This window comes from Triticum urartu, chromosome 2A (assembly GCF_056163025.1).
Source record: "Triticum urartu cultivar PI428250 chromosome 2A, HENAU_Tu73, whole genome shotgun sequence".
In the NCBI taxonomy this organism is placed as follows: Eukaryota; Viridiplantae; Streptophyta; class Magnoliopsida; order Poales; family Poaceae; genus Triticum; species Triticum urartu.
This window is the reverse complement of record NC_141874.1, coordinates 128091342-128110357: the sequence shown is the minus strand read 5'-3', so window position 1 is coordinate 128110357 and position 19016 is coordinate 128091342. Positions and strand designations below refer to the sequence as shown.

Below are 19016 nucleotides of genomic sequence, written 5' to 3'. Positions count from 1 at the left end.
ACCCGCAACGCTCACTGTTCATCCAATCGATCGGCTTCAGTTAGCAGCAGTAGCGAAGGAATCGCTCGATCGGGTTCAGTTAACAGCCATCGATCGATCGGGTTCAGTAACGCGTAGCCTGTAGTGCAATCGTTCGGGTTCAGTTAGAGCCCAACGCCTCGCTCGGGTTCAGTTAGAGCCAACGCCTCGCACACACGCGCATACATGTACGAGAGAAACGCGCATCGCTCGGCCCCCGACCTCCCACCGTAACCGGGAACTCCCCAAAAATTTCCTCCCCTCGCTTCTACCACGGTTTTTTCCGTTATGGACGGCCCAAAGAATGTCATGCAGCTGCGTCTCCGGCCAGCCCAGGACGAAAAGCCCATTTTCTGTCATGATTTTCTGTCATAGAAGTAGGAGCCCACCACATCTATGATGATACCGGGTTTTGTCACAATTATCGTCATAGAAGTGTCATATGTATGACAGAAAAAAATTCGTTCGGCCCAAAATGTCATGGATGTGTCTTTTTTTGTAGTGTATGTCAAAGGCCAGAACATCCACTCAAGAACTTTGGGATCTGCACCCAAAGAACAGGTTGTGGCGGAGAAGAAAAGAAAAAAAAGGGTCAAGAAGACCATGGCCAGAGTAATTGGGAAGCCCTCAATGATGGAAGATGAAGAGGAAGAGGTTGCTGCACCAGCACCTAAAGCTCAAAAGCTTATGGGAGATGCTATAAGATCAGGGGTTGCTCCATCTAAGCCCAAAGAAGCTCCCAAGGCAGCTGCTCCAAAACCCAAAGCTGCACCCAAGAGGAGTACAAGGAATATCCCAGCTGCAGAGAAGAACAAGGCCCCAGTGCCTGAAGCTGCTATAGCAGAAGATGATGATGAGTCACATGTCTTGAGGAAGTTGAAGCCCAAAATTCCATATCACAATGATGCTCATCCAGTAGCTGAGGACATGAAGCTCAGGAAGGATGCAGGACTCAGACAGTGGAGATTGACTGATCCCTATGCAGTTAGGAGAAGAACTGCTGTGGAGTACAGGTTCCATACAAAGAAACAGCAGGACTTCTATGAGACAGTGTTGCTTGACAAGAAGCCTATAGTCTGTGGTATGAGATGGGTGGACTGGGAGTACATCAGGGAAAATGAAGAACACTATCCTGGAGTCTATGATAGTTTCAAGTCTTGTGGAGTAGAGGACTTTGTTGGGCAGAAGCTCACAAAGTGGAATGATGAGCTTATTATGCAGTTCTACTCCACAGCTCATTTCTACCCAGATGGAAGAATTGTCTGGATGTCTGAAGGTACTAGGTACCAGTCAACGGTTGAAGAATGGGCAAAATTGATCAATGCTCCTAAGGAGAATGAAGATGACTTGGATGTCTATGCCAAGAAGAAGAAGGATCACAACACCATGGCACATATGTATAGAGAGATCCCAGATGCTGCTCTTGAGACGCACAAATTTGGATCAGTACATTACCTTCTGTCAGGTTTGCCAACAATCAACTGGATCCTCAGGCACACTCTATTGCCAAAGTTAGGTGATCACAAGATGATCAGAGGCCATGCAATTAACCTGCTTCACATATTTGATGTGCCTCAAAAGTTCAAAGTCATGAGCCTAATTGTGGAAACTATAAAGAGAACAGCTGCAGATCAGAAGAGAAGTTGTGGGTATGCCCCACAGATCCAGGAGACAATCAACTCCAAGATGGGCCACTGGCACATATCTCTTGGACAAGGATCATATGCCCATCTACCCAGACTTTGAGGACAACATTGTGGTAATGGATGAGAATGAACCATCTTCTATGCAAGCACAAGCAAAGAGGGAGAAGGCAAGGACTGAAAAGGCTGCAAAGATGCCAACCATTGATGAGGCATCTCAGTATCTTCTGAAGAGCAAGCAAGATCATCTTGGCTACTTGATTGCCTGCACTCTGAGGATTGAGAAGGGATTGGCCACCCTGACTCAAAACCAGGAGAGCTTAGAGAGGATCATGGAGGAGAAGTTCTATAATTTAGGTGTGAAGGTCACTGAGATACAGTCAATTGTTGAGCAACTTCAGAATGAAGTGTAGGAGAAGAAGGGCAAGTCTACCACTGATGCTTTTGCTAGAGTGCCTAGAGGACAGAGATCTGCTACAGTGCCAGTTACAGACACCAGAGCAACTTCATCTGCACCAGCTACAGCTTCAGTGCCACCAACTCCAGCACCCACTCCACCAGCTCCATCTACATCAACTGATGCCTTCGTTCTTGGAGTTTTATCTACACCACCACCTGAAGACCAAGCCTGAGAGTCGATCTAGCACTATGCATTTTTCATGAACTTTTTGGTAACTTGTTGCCAAAGGGGGAGAAAATGTATAGATCATAGGCTTCGAGAGAGAGAGTGTTGCTCTTTTTTCTCTCTTGTTTTTTTTGGTGGTTGAACTTTGTTATTTGCTTGTTTAAGATACTTTATGCTTTTGTGTGATACTTGGATGATCATGTGTTTGATCATATGCTACCTTAGTGCTTGTTGGATGACATTATCCTTTTATATCCCCATATGATCATTCACTTTGCTTGGTGATGAGTGCATGTATTTAATTATTATCATTTTGAGCGCTCCACCAAGATGTATGTGACATGGAAGAGTAACCCATGATCCTAACTCATTATGCATTTGCAGTCCAAAGCAAATCTTAAACTATGCACAAATTTACGGGGAGCTCTTGCTTTTCACATACTTCTCAAAGCGACAATGTTTTTCACTCTTATTATCATTTATCGAAGCTTTGATCTATATGTTGTCATCAATTACCAAAAAGGGGGAGATTGAAAGTGCAACTATTCCTAGGTGGTTTTGGTAATTCCTAACAACATATAGCTCATTGAGCTAATGCTATTTCAAGATTAATATTTCAGGAAAGCTCAATAATTGACATGGCATGAATGAGAAAAGTGGACCCCTCAAAATGCTAAGGACAAAAGGATTGGCTCAAGCTCAAAGCTCAAGACTCTACATTTTCTATTTTAGTAATCCAAGATCATATTGAGTCTATAGGAAAAGGCAATACTATTAAGGAGGGATGAGGTGTTGCTTAATGAGGCTCTTGCTCAAAGTGCTCAGTAATATGCTCCAAAGCCCTCAACTACTTTCTCACATCCACATATGACCTAAACCAAAAGTCAAACTCAGCCCCACTGATTCTTTCTATCCGGCGCCACCGAGTTTAGATGTCATAGCCACTGCCACAAATCCTAGGCAAATCGGTCTCACCGATAGGGATCTCGGTCTCACTGAGATGGGATTGTAATCTCTCTGTTTCCCTTCATAACGTTTCGGTCCCACCGAGATGAGCGATCGGTCCCACGGTGATTGCAATGTAAACTCTCTGTTTCCCTTTCGTAACATTTCGCTCTCACCAAAATGAGCGAATCGGTCCCACCGAGTTTACCTGACCAACTCTCTGGTTAGCTTATTACCAAAATCGGTCTCACCGAGTTTGTGTAATCGGTCTCACTGAGATTACGTTATGCCCTAACCCTAACCATATTGGTCCTACCGAGTTGCATGTCGGTCCCACCGAAAATCCTAACGGTCACTAGATTTGCTGAACCGGTCCAACCAAGTTTATCAATTCGGTCCCACCGAGATTGGCAAGTTGTGTGTAACGGTTAGATTTTGTGTGGAGGCTATATATACCCCTCCACCTCCTCTTCATTCATAGAGAGAGCCATCAGAACGAACCTACACTTCCAACTTACCTTTTCTGAGAGAGAACCACCTACGCTTGTGTTGAGGCCAAGATATGCCATTCTTACCATATGAATCTTGATCTCTAGCCTTCCCAAGTTGCTTTCCACTCAAATCTTCTTTCCACCAAATCCATATCCTGTGAGAGTGAGTTGAGTGTTGGGGACACTATCATTTGAAGCACAAGAGCAAGGAGTTCATCATCAACACACCATTTGTTACTTCTTGGAGATTGGTGTCTCCTAGATTGGCTAGGTGTCACTTGGGAGCCTTCGACAAGATTGTGGAGTTGAACAAAGGAGTTTGTAAGGGCAAGGAGATCGCCTACTTCGTGAAGATCTATCCTAGTGAGGCAAGTCCTTCGTGGGCGACGGCCATGGTGGAATAGACAAGGTTGCTTCTTCGTGGACCATTCGTGGGTGGAGCCCTCCGTGGACTCGCGCAGCCGTTACCCTTCGTGGGTTGAAGTCTCCATCAACGTGGATGTACGATATCACCACCTATCGGAACCACGACAAAACATCTGTGTCTCCTATTGCGTTTGAATCCTCCAAACCCTTCCCTTTACATTCTTGCAAGTTGCATGCTTTACTTTCCACTGCTCATATACTCTTTGCATGCTTGTTTGAATTGTGTTAAGATTGCTTGACTTGTCCAAAGTTGCTAAAATCTGCCAAGAACTAAAATTGGGAAAAGGATAAGTTTTATTTGGTCAAGTAGTCTAATCACCCCCCCCCTCTAGACATACTTTCGATCCTACACCCTGACCCGAGATCACCGGCGTCACACGTGCCGCCGACGCGGACGACGCCCGCACAACGTCCATCCAAAGCCTGATGGCACCTGGTGGCGGAGGGCCTGGAGGGGGCGGCGGCAGAGCTGAAGCAGAGCGCCGCGGCGAGGCTGGGGGCGAAACGGCCGACGCCACAGCAGCAGGAGAAGCCCTAGGACGGAGGGCCGACGGGGGGCGCGGCGGCTGCTCCATCGGAGACAGGCTGCGGGGGCGGGTGCAGCCCCGCGAGATGTGACCTTCCCCCCGGCACCGAACACAGAAACTGGGGTTCCTGCACTCCGCCGAGATGTGACCATCGTCTTTGCCACAATTGTAGCAACAGCCAAACAGCCCAGTCGGCATCCTGGACTCCGGCGGCGGACGAGGCGCAGCCAACACGCGCTGAGCATGGCGACGCCGCTGGGGGAAGGCAGGGCGGGCAAGCGGCCCTCTCGTGTTTTACTGTTTTACTTGTTGTTTTAGGATGCTCTTTATTATTCTGGTTATTTGTGCATGTGATACGGTATGCTTGTATGGATCAAAGACTTTGTATTATTTTGTGGTTTGAATACAAGCATACTTCTTTTAAAAAAATGCAGAGTTACTTGAAGTTGACACTGATGAGATGAAATTGCACGAGCGGGACTGCAATTTTCGTTCTCACCAGTGTAGGGCCAACATCACCGGAAAATGCCAACGGAGGCCGAGCTCCAGTGAGCTCGTTTTCAATTTTTATTTTTTTAAGCGCGAAAAATTCCAAATTTATTTTTTGAACACACATACACATGTATACTATGTATATGCAAATTTTCACAGTATTATACGTTTACATGTGGCGTACAGGAAAAAGACAAATGCATATTTTTAATGGGCCTTTTATTTTTGTTATTGGGCCAGAAATTTGTTATTTTTGTACAGCCTACGAATCACAACATTTTTCGACGAAATTTGACACGTTCTTGCGGAATACATATAGGTTTTCATGGTATTTTTTCAGATTTTTTTAGAACTTTTAAATACGCTTTTTGATTTTTTTTAAAATACCGAGCTCACTGGAGCTCGGCCTCCAAAAATCCGCACTCCAACATCACCCTCTTCTTGTCCTTACCTGTCTTCTGACATCATCACACTCACTCGATCATCCACTATCCTTCCCTTCCCAGCCAGCAGCTAGCATAGCAATCAGTCTCCCCTTCTTGATTTCATCCTCCCCGACATCTCCGGTACCTGCCCATCCTCCCGAGTCCTCAATCGCTACTACAGGTATGGTGCCTGCCTGCTGCTCCACCTCCACGCACGATCCCCTCCTTCAATTCGCTGTCTCCTACGGCCGTCCCGCTCTCGATTTGCTGTCGATCTCCGGCTGACCGGCTGCTCTGCGAGACCCCGTGGGGGGCCTGGCAGATGAGACCGCCGTGTTACTGTGGATCTTGAATGATCCCCGACTGTGTGGTGCAGTGAAATGATTGAAGTTGCGTCGGAGATCCAGTGGCGATTGTATGTCCTCCCGCTGTTTTCTTCTTAATTTGTCCCCCGTCTCGCCAGACCCAGTCCCGGGGCCTTATCTTTAAGCTCAGTAGGACACCTCCTTCCTATGATGTTCCAGTAAGCAGCAGGTCAAGTGTTCGACCTTGGGCCTCACAAGGTTTCTCACTGGTTATTGCGGTTGATCAGAGCGGACTGTTTGAGATTTGCTCCTCCGATCATGAACAAACGCTTTGTAGTCCCGAAGACGTGCATCATCTGGATTGGCCCAGCCTTTATTTGAATGTAGATGCGTGTTTTTGCGCCTGGGTAGTGAACTTCTGAATGTGCTTAGTGGTTTTAAGTGTTGAATGTTTGTATGAACTGGTGCTAAGCCGTAGCACAATCTATCCATTTTTGGAACGTAGTAGAGGAGTACTCGAGTACTTTTTATCGATAGGCTGGCTCGCATCAGGTATGCAGTTACACTTTCAAAGGACTTTGTACTTGAATAGTTTGATCTGGAGCCATTTTGATCTGCATTGTACTCTTCGATTCCCTGCAGTTGTCAGTGACCAACAGTAGAAACTCACTGTTTTGCCCCTTCAATTTGCATCTACCCTGAGGCCCAACAAAAATCCGCACCACTTTGTATCGGTTCGGCCGTTTAGGCTTTATATATAAAGCTGGGCTGAAGCCTGTTTCGAGGAGACTGAACAAAAATGAGTTATGATACGCATTCTCGCAGTAAAAACTTCTCTATGTAACTCCTAACTTAAAAACAATGAAGTTATATTATAGAAATTGTTGATAAGTTATAGTGCTCAATTATTGGCAAGTTTTTACACCTGAATGGATATTAAATCAAATTTTGTGCCTCGAGTTTCTTCGGAACTGTACTCTTGTTGCATTACTTCTGTATATGTACCTTTCTATAAAATCTGCAGAATAAGAATTTTAACCATCTTGGCTGAGTCCGTTGTGATCGGATTATCTTCTTTAGAGAAGCTACATGATTAGATTGTCAGTAAGCTTTTGTACCAAATTGAATAAATCAAGTTTGGCACTGCAAATGTTTGTCTAACGGCACTTTACTCCATAAATGGTATTTGCAGCATGATTCAGATATTTCAGTTTACAAACATGTTTTATTAGTACAGCTGCATCATCATAAAAGGCCTGGCTATTTTTTTCAAATGCAATAGGCTGATTTTCTTCTATGCTTCATAGCATAATCTTAGAAGAAAATAATTTTCTTATAAATTCAACTTCAATCAGCAATCAGACCTTTTTGGATTTGACGAATCAATAGGAATCGAAACAAGAAAAAAAATGCTAAAAATAATTCTGCCCGAGGTTGACCAATGGAAGATGGCAGGGGCCGTGGCCTTGAGGAGCTTGCCTCTGCACGCTCGGCCTCCAGTCCTACAATAGACAGTGGTAGCAGTAGGGCTTTGGCTTTCTTCTTTCATACCTTTTAGGCTTATGTTGGTTTTTTTGGTTCTTTCTGGTTCTCCCGGTTTACGCATGTAAACTTTGCACCAATCTTGGCGTTCTTTTCTAATATAAAACGCGTGTTCGAGAAAAAACAAATTGGCTCAAAGATCAAGGAACACAAGCAATAGGTTGTCTACTAAAAAAGAAAAGGGCAGCTCTGAAAGGTGGCCAGTACTGTATTTTATAGTTCTTTCGGACGTATATAGAGACTTCAATTTAGAGCTCTGTATATGTGTAAAAGATGTAATGATTTGGCACTAAAGTACTGAAAAATAGGCATCTAGTTGGACAGTTGGTCATATGTAAAGAAAGATCTGAACCGATGTATGGTTAAAATTCAGATATTTGCATCAGCTGAATGACCTCTAAACATTCTATATAGAAGAAATGGAGAATAATCTACCAGTCAATATTCGTGAGTATCAAGAACTCGCCAAGAAAGCACTGCCAAAGATGCACTATGATTATATCAATGGAGGAGCGGAGGATGAACACACATTGAGGGACAACATTGCAGCATATGGAAGAATTTTGTACTGTTCCTATACTGCCTCTTCCAGGTAAAATCTTCATTGACCTGAAGAGTTTGGACTTGAAGATTTTCTCGATGTGTATTCTGCAGGTTGCGACCTCGGGTTCTTGTAGATGTCAGCAACATAGACATGTCAATAAACTTATTGGGATATGACATGCCCTCGCCCATAATTGTTGCACCAACAGGATCACACAAATTGGCAAATCCAGAAGGTCTCATAGTTCAAAACTTATTTTAGAATGTCAAAAATATGACATCTAAACTTTGTAATATCTCTACATCTCTTGTTTCAATGCTAATTTCAGGGGAGGTGGCTACAGCAAGAGCTGCAGCAGCATGTAATACCTTAATGGTTGGTGTCAACTGACAATTCATGATCTTTCAATCGTGTTTTATTTCATCTGTCAGTTGCTATATATGTTCATTTTTGTCAAGTACAGGTGCTATCCTTCTCAGCCAGTTGCAAAATCGAAGAAGTTGCCTCCAGTTGTAATGCCATTCGTTTTTACCAGTTATATGTATGACATCTAGACTTCAAGCTCAATATAATTCCTTTCGTGATAATGTGATCTCAGATTTTGTTTTATGTACAAACATTTTAGGTGTTTAAGAACAGAGATATTTCAGCAACATTGGTACAACGGGCTGAGAGTCATGGGTTCAAGGCAATTGTTTTGACAGTTGACACTCCTATGCTCGGTCGACGTGAAGCAGATATCAGAAATAAGTACAATTTTATCTTCAAAGTTTTAAATATTTTGTACAACAATTTGTTATTTTCCTTCTACATATACTACCCTATTTTTTGCGGCAAACCACATGACAAGATAATATGCTTCTATTTAAAGATAGAGTTTATTCGTTAGGACTTTAAAGTTTGCATATACTTTTAATAGCTCAAATACCTGATCAATCTGCAATGTTATAGTTTGAACCCACCAAAATAACCATATGGGAATTTCCCTCTTATAGGAAATCTGGTGATGTTAGTACCATCTTAATAATATTCTTTGTTAGAGAATACCAACTTAATAATATGATATAACTCGATTCACTGAGGTTAAAATTTGATAAGCCTACAAATGTCTCATGCCTGAAATCGTACCTAAAAGATATTTATATGGCCTTTGAATGTCATAAACAGACACCATGGCACAGAATTCTTATGTTTGGTTTGCTGATCTTATTGTTCATGCAGAATGGTTGCTCCTGCGAATGCAAACCTCGAAGGTTTGATGCCAATAGATGATCTCGATACGGTGAGTCAATGCCTGCTTGATGGAATATCTTACCTTGAGCATGTTTATTCGAGGATAATTTGTCCGTGCTGGACAGATGAACAAAATAGTTTATGACATTCGGACACTACATGGATTCATTTTTCTTTCTGAAAGGCTCATATTTCTCATCTGCAGACGGACGGGTCGAAGCTTGAGAAGTACGTGCGCGACACGCTGGACCCGTCTTTATCATGGAAGGTACAGCAAAATCAGCACCCATATGCAAATTAAAGCTTTAGATCCTACAGCATGTGCGCCAGTACTCCATAAGTATGTTCAACAGTAATTTCAAGGACAATTCTGCCATTCTGCATGACCCATCTAGAGGCACGCTATACATTCAAAGCCCTCTGGCAAGAACAGGGTTGCCTATCAGTAGAGAACGTGCCTTACATATAGGGAGACAGTAACCTTGAATTGCTCCAGTACTTGGCTGCTGCTGCTGCACTGATGTCCGAAACAAGGAGCCAATCCTTCAGGAGCATAATGGAAGTTGGAACGTGAATTCTGACATTCTCTCTCCGGTAACCCTGTGTGTAGGACGTGGAGTGGCTGAAATCCATAACCAGCCTGCCCATTCTACTGAAGGGCATCGTGACCGCCGAGGACGGTAAGTCGGTAAACGCTGTTCGGTATCTTCAGTCATTTCAGAGGATAAATTTGTTGATCATATCTTTCATCTTTTATACATGAAATGTTGAACACCATGGGGAACAAACAGCCAGGAAAGCAGTGGAGGCCGGGGCAGCCGGCATCATCGTGTCCAACCACGGCGCTCGGCAGCTCGACTACGCGCCGGCCACCATATCCGCCCTCGAAGAGGTTCACCGCACCAATGCCCGTCGTCTTCCATTTTGTTCAAAGGGTGTGTGTGTGTGTGTGTGTGTGTGTGTGTGCAGCATCATAACACACATTCTAAAGGCGGTGCTTCGTGTGTGTGTGTGTGTAGGTAGTGAAGGCGGTGGCGGGGGCGGTCCCGGTGCTGGTGGACGGCGGAGTCCGGCGGGGGACCGACGTGCTCAAGGCGCTGGCGCTGGGGGCACGGGCAGTCATGGTGGGGAGGCCGGTGCTGTACGGGCTGGCGGCGAGGGGCCAGGCGGGGGCGAAGCACGTGATCGAGATGCTCAACAGGGAGCTGGAGCTGGCCATGGCGCTCTGCGGCTGCCGGAGCGTCGCCGAGATCACCCGGGACCGCGTGCAGACCGAGGGCGACCGGTTCAGGTCGCTGCTCTGATGAGCGACGCGCGCGGCATTCGCAGCACACTGCATACTGTGAAGGACACGCTGCATGTGCCAACGCCGGCATCGATCATTCGAGATGCTGGTAGTAAACTAGCTAAGGATCTGTAAAATGGGAAATTGGATTTTGATGCTTTGTGCAGCCCTGAGAACAAACTTGCATTGTTTTGCTGAGAGAAGGATTTTATCCAAACACCCAGCATATATAAGTTGGATTTTATCCAAAGAATCGTATGAGGTTTTTTTCTTTTGAGAGTTCGTATTAAGGTTTGAATGGACGCGCTTGTATTTCTCTGTTCCCAACCCTAGCACTCTGGTTGATCTATTCAAGACATCTCCGTTCCTAAAATATTTCAATATGGACTACGACTACAAAACAATTGATCTATTCAAGTCATCTACTACAAAATGCGAACACGAAATAATCGGCAGAATGTCCTGCACCACGCTCACAAAAGGAGGTTAGAGTAGGGTATTCATTAGCAACTTGTAGCTGCATGCAAGCAATGGTCCAAGCAAACTAACGCAACCACGCAATTGGTTTACAGTAGTAGCACAACACAATGGGCAGACATAGCCCACACATGTTACGGTAACATAACATTGTCACAGCAGTTCAGTGCTAAGCATTGCATATAGCTACTAGGGCAAGGTTTTGTTACAGCACAGAGCCTTCCATTCAAACAGTCTACCAGCTTTAGTCCCCGCCAACCTGACGCTTCCACGAGTCCTCCACAATGAGCTCGTCGACTCCCCAGTCCTCGTAGCTATTTCAAAATAAAGTAAAAAATGAGGCTATAGTACATAATAGCCAGCAAGAAAGGTGATCATTGGATTTTCCTTTAAATCTCACCTTCCATCAGGTAAGTACCGCCTAATCGTGAAGGGGATCTTGCGTGCTCTCAGTTCTTTCATGGCAATCTGAAGATGCACAAAGACACAAAGATCAGCGGAGCAGGCAATTTAGTAACTACTCCCTCAATCCCATAATACAAGAGCGTTTTTGACACTACACTAGTGTCGAAAACGCTCTTATATTATGGGACGGAGGGAGTAGAAATGAGTGCGATGGTATACTATGTTCCACAGTAAATGGGAGCAAAAACCATCTGGGTAGTGTTTGTAATGGACTATTGACAGACGAGGACGAATTTCATTTCAATTACCCTTTGCAAGAGCATTATTACTTCTCAAAATATCGACCGTTTCATGGTTTTTCTGCTCTTACCTAAAACTATTCAGATTCTTTTTGTTCTGACAAAACAGAACACATATTGTAGAATGTGGTTTCAGAGAAAGGGGTAGAACCATAGGTGATTAACAAGGACATCCTTTTGGTATAAAATGGTGTAATTTAGTGGTTTACTGCTTACAATACCTGTTCATACAACTGGAGTAAATAAGAATCCTAACTAGCTAGTAGCTACATGTACATAGGTACAATGACTAAACCAAATTCAGTAGACAAACAGAAACGCTTATTAACTTCTGTTATGTCTAGCGCTATGCTTTATAAGGAAAACACATACTCACAAGGTAGACTAATACAGCAAGAACATTTTCATAATTGCACATAAGAACATTTCCTTGTACTGGCATATTGGAACTTCAAACTAACAAGTGCCTAATTAGATGCAATATTACAAAGCAAGAATCCCAATAATTCAGTAGAACAATGAAAACACATCAGTAACTGGTTGCATTGCTGACCCGTGATCCTAAGAGACTATACACTATCAATTACTCCCTCCGTCCCATAATATAAGAACATTTAGTGTCAAAAATGTTCTTATATTATGGGACGGAGTATTTAACAATCAAACATATCTACGTTAACAAATTCATAAATATAAATATTTCCAACAATGTTGGATATTCATTAGTTAGCACGGAGTAGTTCAATATAAAGTACTCCTCCGTCCAGAAATAAGTGTTGCTCAAACGGATGTATCTAGCACTGAAATACATATAGATACATTCGTTTGAGCAACACTTATTTCCGGACAGAGGAAGTAGATTCCTAGATCACCACATCAGAATGTCAATCTTCTCATTGCAAAGCCTATTCATAAGTTTATATAGCTCCATATAAAGTAGATTCATAAATAAGCATGGTCGTTCTTATACCTGGCACACGACTAATTCCACAGTATCAAGGCAATCAATCTCTACTTTAAAAGTAAATTTCCATCTAAATATACTATCAGAATTTTTCTAGAAAGAGAAGTACAACAAGACAAGTGGAACTAAAGAATGAAAGCAAACAGCCAAGGCTATCGTCTAACTGGAAGCCGACATTAAAAGTATATGTAAGCAAAAAAATATACGACTTTACCTCAAGAGGATCAGTTTCGCCCTCAAGCTCAACCATAACTGGGGCATTCATGCTACAAAAATCAATGGGTCAATTACTTCATTAAATGAACACATTAACAGGAATGTGTACCCAGATATAAGTATACCTTATCTGCAAAGCACGTGTGCCAAGGATGCGTGCCCGCTCATACTTGGTCATATATTTTGTTGTATTGCGTGGACGGGCAGTCTTTTCCTGTTCCTTTTCTTCACCCTCACCCCCTACCACATCATCAGGGGCATCCTCATTGTTCTCAGGATCTTCTTCAACCCCTTCCTATTTAACAGTAATGCACCAGTAATACTTATATGAAGCTACAAGCTCTTCCTCTAAAGAATACCAGCAGTATATGAAATAGTGACAGATCTGCACCTCAATATCAGCTTCTGGAGGCTCATCCTCATACCTGCATAAGAAATGAGGAATTGTAACTCAAAAATTCATTCAATGAAATAAACTCTGATAGGTACAGTGGCATGAGAAGAGAAATATAAGGATCTATATTGACCCCAAAGGAAGTGAAGTACGAATTGTATATAAATGGTAATTCTACTAAAGTTAAGCATCCATATCTTTTTGTTTAAACAATTAGGCAGATAGTGTCACATAATCACAGTGGCACCCTGAAAAGATAGGCTTGAGTACCTGACCAACTAATGCATTAATTCTTCACCACCAAATCACAAATGGAAGGCTGAGCTGAAATTTTTATCCCAATTAGAAGCAAGACCTTACAGCTGCTGCTAACTTCGATGGGAGCATCAACAACTAATCTTTAACTCAAACATTTACCGCCTTGAAAAGTTGTATACCCGCAATTCAGGGGCACAATTTCCAAATCAGATGGGGAACAAAGCCTACAATCATGTCCTAGTCAACTTGAAGACAAAATATTGCACTGTCAATTGACAATCACACGAGCCTATTATGCGTGAGAACCAGTGCGAACTCAAAATCAGCACCAGGCGCTTCCGAAACCCAACGAACCATACCTAGGGACTGATTCTCACCACTACTTTCGTGCGGAGCGCCAAATCAATCATCAAGGGCCAAGCTTCTGCAACCCGAATGCTATCGAGAAACGATGGCAACAGGTTCGTCCTAACGAAGACGCTACTCTGTCCAAACCCTAGCCTAGATTACGGTGATCGCGAGAGGGAGAGGGAGAGGGAGAGAGAGAGAGAGAGTGTGTGTGTGTGTGTGATAGAGAGAGAGGCGAACCCCATGTCAACTTCATTGTAATCGTCGTCCGCCATGGCTGCCGCCGCCGAGCGCTCCGGTCGCTAGGGTTTCGCCGCGGGAGGAAGCCTCGGGCGTGGGGATTGTGGTGGGTGTTCGCCGACAAGGTGGAAAGGGGAAGAAGTTATTAGGGAGTACCGATGCGGGCACGCGGCTTCCACTTAATCGGGCTCTGGCTCGGGTTTGCGCCCACGGCAGGCCCAGGCTGGGAGGTAAGGCAGGATGATGGCCCGGCCCGGTTTTGCGCCCTCTCGTGCCTGTGAGACCCCGACCGGATCGTAGCCAGCTCAATTTTGGAATCTTCTCTACTTCTCTACTATCTCTTCTCTACTACCTAAAAGAATCATAAGATTCCGTTTCCCCTCTTACGTCGTTGTTTTCCTGAAATCTAAAAAGCAGCCGGCCACTATTTGATCGAGCCGAGCGGCCGCACCGAGACCGCTCGATGCGTCGAATCCTTCGGCCCGCAGGGCAGGTGTTATCTTGTCGGAGCCCACGCACTATCCTCGCCTCGCTACTTTCTCTCGGAGAAAAAAAGCCTTCCCTTATCCTCTTTTCCTCGTCCACCAAATCCCGTGAAGCAGGAGCCCGGGAGGTCGAGGTGGGCGGCGGACCGGACAAGCCTGGAGAGCAGATCAAGCGGGGAGCTAGACCAGCAGCGCCACCGCCTCCTCCCTCCTCTTTCTATGAGCTGGAGCAGGGGTCGCCCAGCCGACGCCGCCCCGATGGGGAAGGGCCACCGCGCTCCTCCTCCCGGCTATGCGCTCGGCCGTCGCGCTCCTCCAGCCGCCTTCCTGCGCCACGCGCTGCGCCAAGTACACCCCCGGCCGCCTCCTCCAGTTGCCTGCTCCCGGCGACGCGCGCCGCGCCTAGCACGGGCCCGGCCGTCCCCCTCCTGCTGCCTCCTCCTAGCGACGCACGCCGCACCCGGGAGGGCCTGTTTCCCTTGGTCCCCTACGCCGACGGCCGATTACAGTGTTGTCTAGGTGCCGTTGCTGCGTACTTGGGGGAGCAGAGGTATGAGCAGCTCCGATTAAATATGAGTTGTAGTATATGATTGTTCTGATAAGAATGTTTCCTCCCAGCAATGAATGTCCTGATATTTTTGGATTACCATCTTCTGAACTTGTAGTTTGTGACATAGATTGACTTCAAAAAAGAACTAGAAGTTTGGTTTTGGGATGACCGTAGGTGAGTAGATATGCTCATAGCAATTACCGCGAGAGGACTACAGATGTCTCCTGTTTGTTATAAGTATAAGTGCAGGTTTACCATATGGTCTAGGTTCAGTGTTCTGGATTACCAACGACTCCTCAAGGGTTCAGGCTCTTTCGATGTACTTGCGGTTGTCTCATTTTCAGCTTCTTTAGATAACATGGGCTTTTGGCGTCATGCCTCCGAGCTCCTACATGGAGGACGACCTAGGACCCAAATCTGGCGTTTCGCGTCCGCATCTGCGGTTTCCGACACCCTCTCCCCTATGTATTTACTCGACAGATCTAGGTAGCTGCACGGAGAGCATTATATAGTTGGCTAGTTAGATTATATAGTTGCACAAGAACAGCAGGGAAATTGACTACATTTGCATAAAAGCATGTTCATGCATTCTGGGGTGTTCTTGCACACACACATATGCTCAGTTGGCCTGTAATGTAGTCTACTTGCACACACATTGATGTTTAGTTGGCAGGAATAGTTGCACACATGTATGCTCAGTTGGCCTGCAATGTAGTCTAGTTGCATACACACACACATTGATGTTTAAGTTGGCAGGACTAATTGCACACACACATCCTCAGTTGGCATGCAATGTAGTCTAGTTACACACACATTGATGTTTAAGTTGGCAGGACTAATTGCACACACACATCCTCAGTTGGCATGCAATGTAGTCTAGTTACACACACATTGATGTTTAGTTGGCAGGACTGGTTGCACACACATATGTTTAGTTGGCCAGCAATGTAGTCTAGTTGCACACACATTGATGTTTAGTTGGCAGGACTAGTTGCCCAAACATATGCTCAGTTGGCGCGGCATGAGGATGCAGAGTTGTTGTGCGCACTGAGGTAGGATGCAGAGGGGGTGGTGGGAGGATGCAGAGTTGATGCTTCGCGTGGCGACGACTGTGAGGAACCGTGCACGGCGCCGGCGACAACAGTTGCTCGGGGTTGCGGCAGGAGTGGGTCACAGGGGGTGGGCAATGCTTCGTTTCTCTGTTTGCACGGGACTCCGGCGAAGTGCTAGTCGTCAGGGGATTGAATGCGTGGCTAGTCGTTTTTCTTTAGGTGTCCAATTTTAGTTGTTTTTTCAGACATGTCTGGTGAAGTTTCACTCAGAGCAGTACATAGTTGGCGAGTCAGGTTCTGTAGTTGCACATGAACCTCTAGGAAGTCAACTACACTGCACAAAGCATGTTTCGTATGAGGTGTATTTTTTGCACATGCTCAGTTGGCTTGTATTGCTGTCAAATTGCACACACTTTTTTTAGTTGCGTACCACACAGATGATCAGTTGGTTTTCTCTCGTTGTTAATTGAATAATCAATGGCATTTTGCCGATTATATGATACGCCTGCTGCCGATGATGAGTTTTTGCATTTTGTTGTATGCTACATGATTTTGTTCTCGTTTTTTCGTGGCTGTATCTAAATTCCTCTAGTGATTGTAGTTAAATTATATAGAAGGTTCATACAGAGGCTGTTTGTGGGTAATTCACACAAACCATTGCTAATATTTTGATTTCTTTACCCATTTTTCTGTACATGATTATGTATCAGTAGTAGGTTTGCATAACTAGTGCTTGAAATAGCAGGACATCGGTAAGAGAGACGCATAACATCCAATTTCAGTTCCTGCAATTTATTCAGTTTGGTCATTTTTGTAGTACTAGTTGGCCATTTTAGTATTCCTAGTTGGATATGAGCATGAGGAAGTTGCACAATATGGCCATACTTAGTTGGCAGTTTAATTATCTTGTTTTTCCATAGTCATATTTTTTGTTGGCATCTCTAGCTGTTGTAGTTGCACAGGAACCTCATAGCAGTTGGCTCCAAATATCATGTAAGTTTCTTTCATACACGAAACTGATTCAAGTTGGAACCCCTACAGTTCATAGTTGCACATGAACCTTATAGTAGTTGGCATCCATATAAGGCATAGTTGCACATGAATTTGATACTAGTTGTCATATTTTAAAATTCACTATTCCAGTTAGACAGACCTAAAAGGTTTCATGTACTAATTATTTGAATTAGACATGCATGTAAGTAATTTCCCCCATCCAACCAATGGTATGGGATAGCAATTTAATCGTCATAGTCATTCAGATGGACTTGAAGGCGTGTGGTGTGTTTGGCAAGCTACAAGTGAGTAGACCCTTTTTGCTTCCCTTCTTTGTGTTTTTGAATACATCTCCCATCTTTTTACTCGCACATGTTTGTTATGGCAGTTGCACAACTAGGCATACCAGTGTGGCACAACAACCCATGGTAGTTGCACAAATACTTATGACTTTTTCTCTCAAATGTAGTGGAAGAGGAAACAAATAAACAAATCAGTATGAGTCTAATCAGTTGCAATTTTTTATCAAACTAAACATCCAAGTAAATTCTCTCGTATGCACACATGGGTCTAATCAGTTGCATCCACAAGTTGAACAAATAACACACAAGATGGGCACTGTTTTTTGCTGTTTTATTGTATTTTTTCTGTTTTCAAGCTTTTCACACATTTTCTATTCCAGTTGCACACAAGTACTTTTATTCAAGTAAAAAAAATCCAAACTACTTATGCCAGTTGCACATTCTTTTTTAAGTTGACATAAGCGAGCCGTAAGCTGCACACCACAAACCTATCTAATTCCAATATGTTGTCAGGCTTGCCGCCACATACATTTTTCATAGTTTCACAAAGGGGATTCTTTCAATTTTGGCCAAGATGACATACAACATGGGGTCCCATGTCTTCTCATGAAGTTTTTGTTTTATCATTCCTCAACAATCTTACAAGCACTAGCACATCTTTTTGTTTTGTTTTTGTCTGCCAGCCAGGAGCTGGATGGATGAGCTTCTAACAAGAAAATTTTGCACAGAAGAAGTGATCACCAAGAAGCAATCTGCTACTCTGTCTTTTTTTAGTTCTTTTAGCCATTGTTTGCCTTTTGAACTAAAACATTACTGCATTATAGATCTATCTAGTAGACTATGTGCAACAAACCAACATATGACCCAGCAGGATGTTCATTTGTTTCCAGTGTCTCTGTGTGAGTTGCACAATATGAAATAAAAGTTGGCTGGGTTACCTGAAATTGTTGGTCCGCAGCCAAAACAAAAGTTTCACAATATGCAATTCAATGTTTGTGTGTTCCTGGGGTTTTATGTGTGTTTTTTGCACAAGTTTGGATGAACTATTTTTGGATCAGTTGTAGTCAGCATGAAGCAGGATTGGAGAAGTTGAATTCAAGGTGAAGAAGAGAAACATGTCACCTTGCTTTTTCAAGTTTTCCTTCTCTTTTCCCCTGCAAAAACTGCATAGATCAGATCTTCTTGGTCTTCACCTTGACAGATCTTCCATGACAACTCTATAGATAGGGAAGGCTCCCATGGCGTGTTCCTGACTGTTTTTTCGTGGGAAAGATGGTGAGCGAAGCAGTAGGAGATGGGTTGGTGCGCGTCATGTGATTGGTGAGACCAGGTCAAAGGAAGAGAAAGGGAAGAGGGGAAAATCATGTGAGTTCAGGACTGAAGTGGGCGCTGGGACCTGATGCTTTTTGTACAGTGGGGGTTGTCCTTTCCCTTCTTTTCCTTTTTGGGATTAGATGGGGACAGAAACTTACCATATATAGGAGGCCACTCGGGACCGCTAGCGAGCGCATGGCTGCTCGCTAGACGCGTCC

General features: G+C 44.1%; 2 protein-coding genes across 5 annotated transcripts; one reads left to right on the top strand and one right to left on the bottom strand.

The window, feature by feature from the left end:
• The first annotated feature begins 5607 nt into the window (after positions 1-5607).
• LOC125536297 (peroxisomal (S)-2-hydroxy-acid oxidase GLO4) lies at positions 5608-10772 on the top strand. 4 transcript variants are annotated; one of them, XM_048699489.2, is made up of 11 exons: positions 5608-5773; positions 7857-8004; positions 8094-8218; positions 8312-8358; positions 8447-8524; positions 8609-8733; positions 9205-9265; positions 9422-9484; positions 9827-9896; positions 10008-10108; positions 10236-10772. In XM_048699489.2, exons 2-11 carry the CDS (start codon positions 7859-7861, stop codon positions 10518-10520), a joined length of 1101 nt encoding a protein of 366 aa, XP_048555446.2. In that variant the 5' UTR covers positions 5608-5773; positions 7857-7858; the 3' UTR covers positions 10521-10772. The 4 variants fall into 4 exon arrangements, with proteins under 4 accessions (XP_048555446.2, XP_048555445.2, XP_048555448.2 ...); XM_048699488.2 differs by having other exon boundaries at positions 5617-5773; positions 7854-8004; XM_048699490.2 differs by having other exon boundaries at positions 5635-5773; positions 7813-8004.
• Positions 10773-10947: 175 nt separating this feature from the next.
• On the bottom strand, positions 10948-14302 carry LOC125536299 (DNA-directed RNA polymerases II, IV and V subunit 6A). Its single transcript, XM_048699492.2, has 6 exons — positions 14103-14302; positions 13254-13287; positions 12988-13157; positions 12861-12912; positions 11379-11446; positions 10948-11292 (listed from the first exon to the last, which is right to left on the bottom strand). The coding sequence occupies exons 1-6, from the start codon at positions 14135-14137 to the stop codon at positions 11223-11225; spliced, it is 429 nt and encodes a 142-aa protein (XP_048555449.1). The 5' UTR covers positions 14138-14302; the 3' UTR covers positions 10948-11222.
• Between the last annotated feature and the right edge of the window lie 4714 nt (positions 14303-19016).

Bases quoted from the DNA above. Each gene is read 5' to 3' on its own strand.
- LOC125536297 (XM_048699489.2), top strand. From the start codon at position 7,859: ATGGAGAATAATCTACCAGTCAATATTCGTGAGTATCAAGAACTCGCC. The intron at 8,525-8,608 runs GTATGACATCTA...CAAACATTTTAG, and splicing joins TTCGTTTTTACCAGTTATAT to GTGTTTAAGAACAGAGATAT. The intron at 8,734-9,204 runs GTACAATTTTAT...TTGTTCATGCAG, and splicing joins GAAGCAGATATCAGAAATAA to AATGGTTGCTCCTGCGAATG.
- LOC125536299 (XM_048699492.2), bottom strand. From the start codon at position 14,137: ATGGCGGACGACGATTACAATGAAGTTGACATGGG. The intron at 13,288-14,102 runs GTTCGCCTCTCT...TTTCTTATGCAG, and splicing joins TACAATGAAGTTGACATGGG to GTATGAGGATGAGCCTCCAG. The intron at 12,913-12,987 runs GTATACTTATAT...TGATTTTTGTAG, and splicing joins ACACGTGCTTTGCAGATAAG to CATGAATGCCCCAGTTATGG.